At 43.6% G+C, this 12,329-nt stretch overlaps 1 protein-coding gene across 1 annotated transcript in view; it reads right to left on the reverse strand.

Annotated features, from left to right (window-relative positions):
- Positions 1-12,329, reverse strand: part of LOC128695719 (tubulin beta-1 chain-like) — a 109,923-nt gene that overhangs the window by 45,006 nt on the left and 52,588 nt on the right. The window contains exon 2 of the mRNA XM_070093317.1: positions 8,300-8,408. Coding sequence (XP_069949418.1) covers positions 8,300-8,408 — 109 coding nt within the window. The remainder of the gene's footprint in view (positions 1-8,299; positions 8,409-12,329) is intronic.

Genomic DNA, 12,329 nt, shown 5'->3' on the forward strand with positions numbered 1-12,329 from the left:
TCAACCAGGCTGTTACTGCTGGCCACACGCAAACCGACGCACGAACCACAGCCCGGTTGGTCAGGTACTTCGATAATATATGCTCAAGAACCTGAAAAAATTTCGGTAATGTCATCATTTTAAGCAGCGGACAAATTCATGAACATCATAACCTCCAGCACCAGGAAAACTCCAGTAACTTACGTCTTCTTCTCTACTATAAGGTCAAAACTAGCGAGAATAATTTCCACCTCAAATACTCAGGCGAAAGACTACGTCACTAGAAATTACTCAAGTACTCTATATCTAGCTCCTACAAATGCTCTATATCTAGCTCCTACAAATACTCTATATCTAGCTCCAACAAATACTCTATATCTAGCTTAGTGTCTTGGCCCGCTGCTCTTTCTCATTTAATCAATTACCTCCCAAACGCATCTCAACTCCTTAAATCAGTTCTGTTCGCAGATGACAACACTTATGTCTTTCTTCACTCAAACCCAACTATGCTTAGTGACACTGTTAACGACGAGCTATTAAAAATATCTACGTGAATGACGACCAACAAACTCACTCTCAATATAGACAAAATTTACTACATACTGTTTGGAAACAGAACTTTAAATATCCAATTAACATATTGATTAATGGTTCCCCCATTACAAGACACACTGAGGGCAAATTTTTAGGTCTTCACCTTGACTGCAGCCTAAAATTTTATACCCACATCGAACACATAGCCAGGAATGTCTCCAAAACAGTAGGCATCCTTTCCAAGATACGATACTTCGCACTACTTACACTATACCACTCTCTAATCTACCCTTACCTCACCGACGGTATTTGTGTTTGGGGATCTAACATTACCCATCACCTTAAATCATTAATAACTCAACAAAAAGCTACTGTGGAAATAAATGGTATAAAATACCGACACAATGGAAATATAAACACAAATGCAGTATAATGTGATCCTTTATTGACAACGTTTCACCCACACAGTGGGCTTTTTCAAGTCACACACGGATCTACCTGGGGTTGGAAGGTACGGGAGTATTTATAGTCATGTTCAGAATGTTGAGGTCAGGTGGAGAATGCTGCATCTGATGATCTACCGGGTGGGGTTATAGAGTCTTGGGTAGCTTGGCAGGGGTATTGGACAAGTTGTGAGCAGACCTTCTGCAGTGTTCTATGTTCTTATGTGGGATAGCGATGAAGAAGTTTCTTGGCGAGTGGTTCAGCTATGTTATAGAAGCCATTGTTCTGGTTGAAATTGTTGGTTATAGAGATAAGCGATGATTCCAGGATTCTTCTGTATTGAGTGTTGTCTTCTGTGGCTATAAGTCTTGAGTTTCTGTAGTTAATTAAATGGTTGTGTGAATTGCGATGTTGTACACAGGCATTCCTTGTATCGTCAGTCCTGCTTGCATATTGGTGTTCTGAAATACGTGTTTGGAGGTCTCTTGATGTTTCGCCCACATATAATTTGTTGCAGTCATTACAAGGGATTATGTATACCCCTGCAGAGGATGGAGGCTTGTCCTGCCTACTACTGGTGATGTCCTTGATGGTCGTGGTTGTGGAGGTAGATACTTGGAATGATGTTTTGGCAAAGATGTTGGAAACATGTTTGGCAATGGAGTTGGTGGGAAGGACTATGTATCTCTTCTCGGCAGTGTCTTCTCTGGGTGTGTTGAAGATGTTTAATGTGTGATGAATGGTTTGAAAAACCGACAAGTTGAAGATTGAGACACTTATGCAGCATATGGGAATCTTTATTCAGGAAACGTTTCGCCACACAGTGGCTTCATCAGTCCAATACAAAGAGGAAGGCGTAAGGAGAGTAGGAGTATGAGGTAATCAGTCCCTCAGCCTGGAATCGATGTGTTCAGTCCATCAATCTTGTAGAATGTACAGCATAGGGCCGTAGACGTGGCTTATATACTGTAGTGAGGTGAGGTGAAGCAGGCGTCTGCAGTCTCTGACGGCGGGCATTAAACATCTTCAACACACCCAGAGAAGACACTGCCGAGAAGAGATACATAGTCCTTCCCACCAACTCCATTGCCAAACATGTTTCCAACATCTTTGCCAAAACATCATTCCAAGTATCTACCTCCACAACCACGACCATCAAGGACATCACCAGTAGTAGACAGGACAAGCCTCCATCCTCTGCAGGGGTATACATAATCCCTTGTAATGACTGCAACAAATTATATGTGGGCGAAACATCAAGAGACCTCCAAACACGTATTTCAGAACACCAATATGCAAGCAGGACTGACGATACAAGGAATGCCTGTGTACAACATCGCAATTCACACAACCATTTAATTAACTACAGAAACTCAAGACTTATAGCCACAGAAGACAACACTCAATACAGAAGAATCCTGGAATCATCGCTTATCTCTATAACCAACAATTTCAACCAGAACAATGGCTTCTATAACATAGCTGAACCACTCACCAAGAAAGTTCTTCATCGCTATCCCACATAAGAACATAGAACACTGCAGAAGGTCTACTCACAACTTGTCCAATACCCCTGCCTAGCTACCCAAGACTCTATAACCCCACCCGGTAGATCATCAGATGCAGCATTCTCCACCTGACCTCAACATTCTGAACATGACTATAAATACTCCCGTACCTTCCAACCCCAGGTAGATCCGTGTGTGACTTGAAAAAGCCCACTGTGTGGGTGAAACGTTGTCAATAAAGGATCACATTATACTGCATTTGTGTTTATATTTCAAAAAGCTATTGTGCGGATAACCATTAATTCCCGCGCCAGACAACACACACTACCGCTCTTCAAGACTCTGAACTTAATATAAAAAATGCACTCATATTATGGTGCCTACTGTATACATAGAACATTAAACTGCAATATAAAACCTCCTCTCAAACTTCTTAATAGCTACAGCAGAACACACAGTCACAACACAAGGCCAAGACTCTCTTCGACATCCCTCGTGTCCGTCTCACACTATGCAAAAATGAACTGCACATAGAGGGGCCCAAGATCTGGAATTCATTGCCTGAACCAACAAAGGGTCCCCTGTTTGCCAGTCAATTTAAGACTATACTTAAAAATCATCTCATCTCCCAAAATTAACCGTACCAACACTATTCTACATTATTCAACCAGTTTGAAGCGACTCAAAAAATAAAATCCCCCAAAATTAAGAAAAACTTGATCAATTTAAAACATTAATACATGCTTAAAATTGTACTGATGGTGACACTTTTCAAATCGCTAGCGCTCCCTCCTTTGGAATATTGCTCAGTGCTGACGGTTCCTTTCAAGGCAGGAGAAATATCAGAGCTCGAACAAATACATAGCTCGTTTACGGCCCACACACAGCCAGTAAAGCATTGAAATTACTGGGAACACCTTGAAGTCTTGAACATGTACTCACTGGAGCGGAGAAGAGAGAGATACATGATAACCTATATCTGGAAAGTACTCGAGGGCTTGGTCCCAAATCTGCACACTGCCATAACATCATACTAGAGCAAGAAATACTGGGAGGAAGTGCACAATAAATACAGTAAAAAGCAGGGTTGCAGTGGGCACAATAAGGGAACGCTGAATCAACATTTGTGGCCTCAGACTACTCAGCATCTTACCAGAAGATATCAGAAACACTGCTGGAACAAGTGTAGAAATCTTCAAGAGGAAACTGGGCAAGAGGCCCACATAAAGGATCACTTTGACAATGAAATATGGATCCCGGGGTATAACTTATACAGATGCGACAGAGTGAACAGGCAAAACGATGGGGAGGTGGGGGGGGGAGGGCATGTACGTCACAATCACTGATATGCTCGGAACTACTAAATGCCTCAAATGATGTAGTTGAAGTTTCAGCAGTAAAGATCGAGAATCAAAACCTGGTCTTTGTGGTTGTATACAAGCCTCCTGATGCAATTTCCCAACAATTCCAAGAACAGCTTTTGAAAATAGAGCACTGTCTGGAAAATCTTCCAGCTCCTGCCCCCAACATCTTGATCCTGGGGGATTTCAACCTAAGGCAACTAAAATGGAGGAATATAGCAAATAATGTTGTAGCAGAGATAACCCCAGGAGGCAGCTCAGATAAAAAATCGCACACATGAGCTTTTAAATCTCTGCACCAAATTCACTTTAAACCTGCAAATAATAGAGCCAACAAGATTGGAGAATGCACTGGACCTCATCTTCACTAACAATGATGATCTGATGCGAAATATTACCATATCCAAAACAATATACTTGGATCACAACACAATATAGGTTCAAACATGTATGTGCGAGGCCCCAGACTAACAAAATGTGATCAGTCACGAGGGAGCCTTCACCAAATTCAACTTCAATAACAAAAAACATAAGGTGGGACCAAGTCAACCAGGTCCTAAATGATATAAACTGGGAAGATAACCTAAGCAACATGGATCCAAACCTGTCTAGAACAAATTAACTCTGTGGCACTCGAGGTATGCGCAGTATATTCCTTTAAAGGAAAAGGAAGAGAAGATGTAAACTAGAAAAAGAAAGGGGTTCCCTATACAAGCGAAAGCAAAGATTAACAGAGCGGCTAAAAGAGGCTAATATATCTGTAATACGAAGGGAGGCACTGATCAGAGGAATAGCAAACATCGAACTTTAAGCTAAAGGAATGTTGCAGGAGTCAAGAAACGAGGGAAGAACTAAAAGCCATAAATGAAATTGAAAGAAACCCAAAATATTTCTTTTGTTATTCCAAATCAAAGTCGAGAACAACATCCAGTATTGGGCCCCTACTTAAACAAGATGGGTCCTACACAGATGACAGCAAGAAATGAGTGAGCTACTCAAGTCCCAATATGACTCAGTTTTTAGCGAGCCACTAACCAGACTGAGAATCAAAGACCTAAATGATTTTTTATGAGCGAGACACAGAATTTAGTAGAATCAAACCTATTTGATATTATCCTGATGCAAATGACTTCGAAAAGGCGATAAATGACATGCCCATGCACTCTGACCCAGGCCCAGGCCCACAGCTGCTAACAACAACAGACATAGCCCCACTCTACAAAGCGGGCAGTAAAGTAATAGCAAAGAACTACAGGCCGATAGCACTAACATCCCATATAAAAATGTTTGAAAGAGTTCTAAGAAGCAAGATCGCCACTCATCTAGATACCCATCAGTTACACAACCCCGGGCAATATGGGCTTAGAGCAGGTCGCTCCTGCCTGTCCCAACTACTGGACCACTATGACAAGGTCCTGGACGATCTAGAAGACAAACAAAATGCAGATGTAGTATACACATACTTTGCAAAACCCTTTGACAAGTGTGATCATGGTATAATAGCGCACAAAATGCATGATAAAGGAATAACAGGAAAAGTTGGTAGATGGATCTATAATTTCCTAACAGAGCACAAAGAGTAGTAGTAAACAGAGTAAAGTCTGAGGCGGCTGTTGTGAAAAGCTCTGTTGAACAAGGCACAGTACTCGCTCCCATTCTGTTCCTCATCCTCATCTCTGACAGACAAGGATGTCAGCCACAGCACCGTGTCTTTCTTTGTAGATAACACCCGAATTTGCATGACAATGTCTTCCATTAGAAAACGTGAGGAAATTAAAACTATATCGGAGTATAAAACAAATTCCAATCACACAACAGAGCGAAAAACTAATGTAAAAGACCTGTGAGTGATAATGTCAGAGGATCTCACTTTCAAAGATCACAACATTGCATCAATCACATCTGCTAGAAAAATGACAGGGTGGATAATGAGAAGCTTCAAAACTAGGGATGCCAAGCCCATGATGACACTCTTCAGGTCGCTTGTTCTATCTAGGCTGGAATATTGCTGCACACTAACAGCACCTTCCAAGGCAGGTGAAATTGCTGGCCTAGAAAATGTACAGAGAACCTTCACGTGACTGCGATAAAATACCTTAATCTGTACTCCCTAGAATGCAGGAGGGAGAGATACATTATATACACTTGGAAAATACTAAAGGGATTAGTATCAAACTTACACACGAAAATCACTCCCTATGAAAGCAAAAGACTAGGCAGACGATGCAAACATTCCCCCAATGAAAAGCAGGAGCGCCACTAGCACGATAAGAGACAACACAATAAGTGTCAGGGGCCCAAGACTGTTCAACTGCCTCCCAGCATACATAAGAGGGATTACCAACAGACCCCTGGCTGTCTTCAAGAAGGCACTGGACAGGCACCTAAAGTCAGTACCTGACCAGCCGGGCTGTGGTTCGTACGTCGGTTTGCGTGCAGGCAACAGTAGCTGCATGGTTGATCAGGCTCTCATCCACCACGAGGCCTGGTCACAGACCGGGCCGCGGGGGCGATGACCCCCGAAGCCCTCTACAGGTACTCCGGGTACCTTTACCAGGTGCCACATCAACCAGGCTGTGATGGATATGTGGGGCAGCGGGCCTCCAGTAGCAACAGCCTGGTTTACCAGGCTAGCACCAGATGAGCCTGGCCCATGGCCGGGCTCCGAGAGGAGTAAGACTCTCGCAACTCATCAAAGGTATATCAAAGGTAAAGGTATTGTAAATTATACTAATTGTATTGCTGTTGTTATGTGCTTCGTCACTACTATAAGTCTTATTAATTATAAAAATATTGACTACCTCACTTTAGGTAATAAGGTAAAATAATGAATAATTAAAATTTACCACTCCGTAACCTATGTATAGTTTTAAGTAGTGGGTTAGCGTTAATATTTTTCTGGCAGGAATGCTCAGGCATGTAAGTGGCTTCCTTTGTCCTTCACAACACTTATAACATGTAAATCACACAATATAACCTTTGCAAAGAAATGAAAATTGTATTCTACTAACACGACTACCAACACCTGCCAAGGCCCACTTCACACCTGTTTATAATTTATTAGAGAGTAGATGGTGAAGAAGATCGCCAGGTGAGAGGCAAGAGTAGACTTATTGATCGAATTAAACAGTCGATGCTCACAGGGTCGCTGCCAGGTGAGTCAATCATGTCAGCTGATGCAAGAAATAGGCAGGAAAACGTGTAGAATATGCGCAGGAAGCAGTGAACAGCAGTGTGTGAACGAGGTCAGATATATACGTAGTGTGAGAGGTGAAGAAGGACACAGTGTGAGATGTATGAAGCGCGAAAGATGAAAAGAACACAGTAATCATGTATTGTGAGCCTCCTTGTAACAAGCACCGCAACTGTACTGTGGTAAGCACAACAGGGTGTGAATGAGAACACAGCAGAGTGTAAGTGAGAACACAGAAGGGTATGAGAACACAGCAGTGTGAAAACACAACAGTGTGAGAACACAGCAGTGTTAGAACACAGCGGAGCGTGAGAACACAGCAGTGTTAGAACACAGCGGAGTGTGAGAACACAACAAGGTGTGAGAACACAATAGGGTGTGAGAACATAACAGGGTGTGAGAACACAATAGGGTGTGAGAACATAACAGGGTGTGAGAACACAATAGGGTGTGAGAACATAACAGGGTGTGAGAACACAGCAAAGTGTGAGAACACAACAGGATGTGAGAACACAACAGGGTGTGAGAACACAACAGGGTGTGAGAACACAACAGGGTGTGAGAACACAACAGGGTGTGAGAACACAACAGGGTGTGAGAACACAGCAGAGTATGAGAACACAGCAAAGTGTGAGAACACAACAGGGTATGAGAACACAGCAGAGTGTGAGAACACAACAGGGTGTGAGAACACAGCAGGTGTGTGAGAACACAACAGTGTATGAGAACACAGCAGAGTGTGAGAACACAACAGGGTGTGAGAACACACAGTGTATGAGAACACAGCAGAGTGTAAGAACACAACAGGGGTGTGAGAACACACAGTGTATGAGAACACAGCAGAGTGTGAGAACACAACAGGGTGTGAGAACACACAGTGTATGAGAACACAGCAGAGTGTAAGAACACAATCGGGTGTGAGAACACACAGTGTATGAGAACACAGCAGAGTGTGAGAACACAACAGGGTGTGAGAACACACAGTGTATGAGAACACAGCAGAGTGTAAGAACACAACAGGGTGTGAGAACACACAGTGTATGAGAACACAGCAGAGTGTGAGAACACAACAGGGTGTGAGAACACACAGTGTATGAGAACACAGCAGAGTGTGAGAACACAATAGGGTGTGAGAACACAGCAAAGTGTAAGAACACAACAGGGTGTGAGAACACAGCAGAGTGTGAGAACACACAGTGTATGAGAACACAGCAGTGTAAACAAGGCGACAGTCAGATGTGAGAAGTGTACGAGGTGTACGCAAGGGAGGAATCAAGTACTGTGAGCTTCGTTGTAATAGACGTTAATACGTTCGAGCTGCAGGTCGTGAGTACCATGGTAAGTACCGTCAATGTTGATGCCGTGTTCATCACTGATCATCTCCCAGAACTGTAAGAAAAACACTTTTAGAGTACCGCTACACAGTAGCATCACACAGTATCATTATACAGTAGTACTACACAGTAGCACCACACAGTATCATTACACAGTAATATTATACAGTAGCACCACACAGTATCATTACACAGTAGTACTACACAGTAGCATCACACAGTATCATTATACAGTAGTACTACACAGTAGCACCACACAGTATCATTACACAGTAGTACTACACAGTAGCACCACAGTGTCATTACACAGTAGTACTACACAGTAGCACCACACAGTATCATTACACAGTAGTACTACACAGTAGCATCACACAGTATCATTACACATTAGTATTACACAGTAGCATCACACAGTATCATTACACAGTAGTACTACACAGGAGCACCACACAGTACCGCTACACAATAGCACAACACAGTACCACTACACAGCACCACACAGTACCACTACACAGCACCACACAGTACCACTACACAGCACCACCCAGTACCAATACACAATACCACTGCACAGTACCACAACACAGTACCACTACACAGTACCACCACACAGTATCACTACACAGTACCACTACACAGTACCCAACAGTACCACTACACAGTACCACCACACAGTACCACTACACAGTACCACAACACAGTACCACAACACAGTACCACAACACAGTACCACAACACAGTACCACAACACAGTACCACAACACAGTACCACAACACAGTACCACAACACAGTACCACAACACAGTACCACAACACAGTACCACACAGTACAACTACACAGTACCACGCAGTAGCTACACAGTAGCACCACACAATACCACTACACAGCAGCACACAGTACAAATACACAGTACCACGCAGTACCACTACACAGCACCACACAGTACCACTACACAGTACCACTGCACAGTACCACTACACAGTGCCGCTGCACACTACCACTACACAGTACCACTTCACAGTAACACCAAACAGTACCACTACACTATCACCACACAGTACCACTACACAGTACCACGACAGTGAAACTACACAGCACCAAACAGTACCACACAGTACCACTACACAACACCACCACACAGTAGCACCACACAGTACCACTACACACCACCACACAGTAGCACCACACAGTACCACTACACAGTAACACCACACAGTAGCACCACACAGTACCACTACACAGCACCACACAGTACCACTACACAGCACCACCCAGTACCAATACACAATACCACTGCACAGTACCACAACACAGTACCACTACACAGTACCACCACACAGTACCACTACACAGTACCCAACATAGTACCACTACACAGTACCACCACACAGTGCCACTACACAGTACCACTACACAGCACCACAACACAGTACCACTACACAGTGCCACCACACAGTACCACTATACAGTACCACACAGTACCACTACACAGCAGCACACAGTACCACTACACAATACCATACAGTACCACTACACAGTACCACCACACAGTACCACTACACAGCATCACACAGTACCGCTACACAGTAGCACCACACAATACCATTACACAGCATCACACAGTACCGCTACACAGTAGCACCACACAATACCACTACACAGCAGCACACAGTACAACTACACAGCACCATGCAGTACCACTACACAGCACCACACAGTACCACTACACAGCACCACACAGTACCACTACACAGTACCGCTGTACACTACCACTACACAGTACCACTTCACAGTAACACCATACAGTACCACTACACTATCACCACACAGTACCACTACACAGTACCATGACAGTGCAACTACACAGTAGCACCAAACAGTACCACACAGTACCACTACACAACACCATCACACAGTAGCACCACACAGTACTACACAGTAACACCACACAGTAGCACCACACAGTACCACTACACAGCATCACACAGTACATCTACACATCACCGCACAGTACCACTACACAGTGCCACACAGTACCACAACACAGTACCACTACACAGTACCACCACACAGTACCACTACACAGCACCACACAGTGCCACTACACAGTAGCACCACACAGTACCATTACACAGCGTCACACAGTACCACTACACAGTACCACGACATTACCACTACACAGTAGCACCAAACAGTACCACACAGTACCAATACACGGTATCACTACACAGCAACACCACACAGTAGCACCACACAGTACCACTACACAGTAACACCACACAGTAGCACCACACAGTACCACAGTCACCATACGAAATGTCACCATATCAACAACAATATACTCAGATCACAACATAATCGAGGTTCAGACATGTATGCGCGGAGCCCCAGACCGACAAAATGAGATTAGTCACGAGGGAGCCTTCACCAAATTCAACTTCAATAACTAGAACATAAAGTGGGACCAAGTAAACCAAGTCCTAAACGATATATGCAGGGAAGATATACTAAGCAACACAGACCCCAACTTATGCCTAGGAATCTCATAGGAGTCAGAAATCGCGGGAAGAACTAAAAGCCATAAATGAAATCGAAAGAAACCCAAAGTATTTCTTTTCTTATGCCAAATCAAAGTCGAAAACGACATCCAGTATTGGGCCCCTACTTAAACAAGATGGGTCCTACACAGATGACAGCAAGGAAATGAGTGAGCTACTCAAGTCCCAATATGACTCAGTTTTTAGCAAGCCGCTAACCAGACTGAGAGTCGAAGATCTAAATTAATTTTTTATGAGAGAGCCACAGAATTTGGTAAACACAAGCCTATCTATGTTATCCTGACGCCAAATGACTTCGAACATGCGATAAATGATATGCCCATGCACTCTGCCCCAGGGCCAGACACATGGAACTCCGTGTTCATCAAGAACTGCAAGAAGCCCCTATCACGTGCTTTTACCATCCTATGGAGAGGGAGCATGGACATGGGGGTCGTCCCACAGTTACTAAAAAAACACACATAACCCCACTCCACAAAGGGGGCAGTAAAGCAATAACAAAGAACTACAGACCGATAGCACTAACATCCCATATCATAAAAATCTTTGAAAGGGTCATAAGAAGCAAGATCGCCACCCATCTAGATACCCATCAATTACACAACCCAGGGCAACACGTGTTTAGAGCAGGTCGCTCCTGTCTGTCCCAACTACTGGATCACTACGATAAGGTCCTAGATGCACTTGAAGACGAAAAGAATGCAGATGTAATATATACAGACTTTGCAAAAGCCTTCGACAAGTGTGACCATGGCGTAATAGCGCACAAAATGCGTGCTAAAGGAATAACAGGAAAAGTTGGTAATTGGATCTATAATTTCCTCACAAACAGAACACAAAGAGTAGCAGTCAACAGAGTAAAGTCTGAGGCGGCTACGGTGAAAAGCTGTGTTCCACAAGGCACAGTACTCGCTCCCATCTTGTTTCTCATCCTCATATCTGACATAGACAAGGATGTCAGCCACAGCACCGTGTTTTCCTTTGCAGATGACACCCGAATCTGCATGACAGTGTCTTCCATTGCAGACACTCCAAGACTCCAGGCGGACATCAACCAAATCTTTCAATGGGCTGCAGAAAACAATATGAAGTTCAACGATGAGAAACTTCAATTACTCCGATGTGGTAAACAAGAGGAAATTAAAACTTCATCAGAGTACAAAACAAATTCCGGCCACAAAATACAGCGAAAAACCAACGTCAAAGACCTGTGAGTGATCATGTCGGAGGATCTCGCCTTCAAGGACCATAACATTGTATCAATCGCATCTGCTAGAAAAATGACAGGATGGATAATGAGAACCTTCAAAACTAGGGATGCCAAGCCCATGATGACACTCTGCAGGTCGCTTGTTCTATCTAGGCTGGAATATTGCTGAAGATTGAGACACTTATGCAGCATATGGGAATCTTTATT

This window comes from Cherax quadricarinatus, chromosome 42 (genome assembly GCF_038502225.1).
Source record: "Cherax quadricarinatus isolate ZL_2023a chromosome 42, ASM3850222v1, whole genome shotgun sequence".
Lineage (NCBI taxonomy): Eukaryota > Metazoa > Arthropoda > Malacostraca > Decapoda > Parastacidae > Cherax > Cherax quadricarinatus.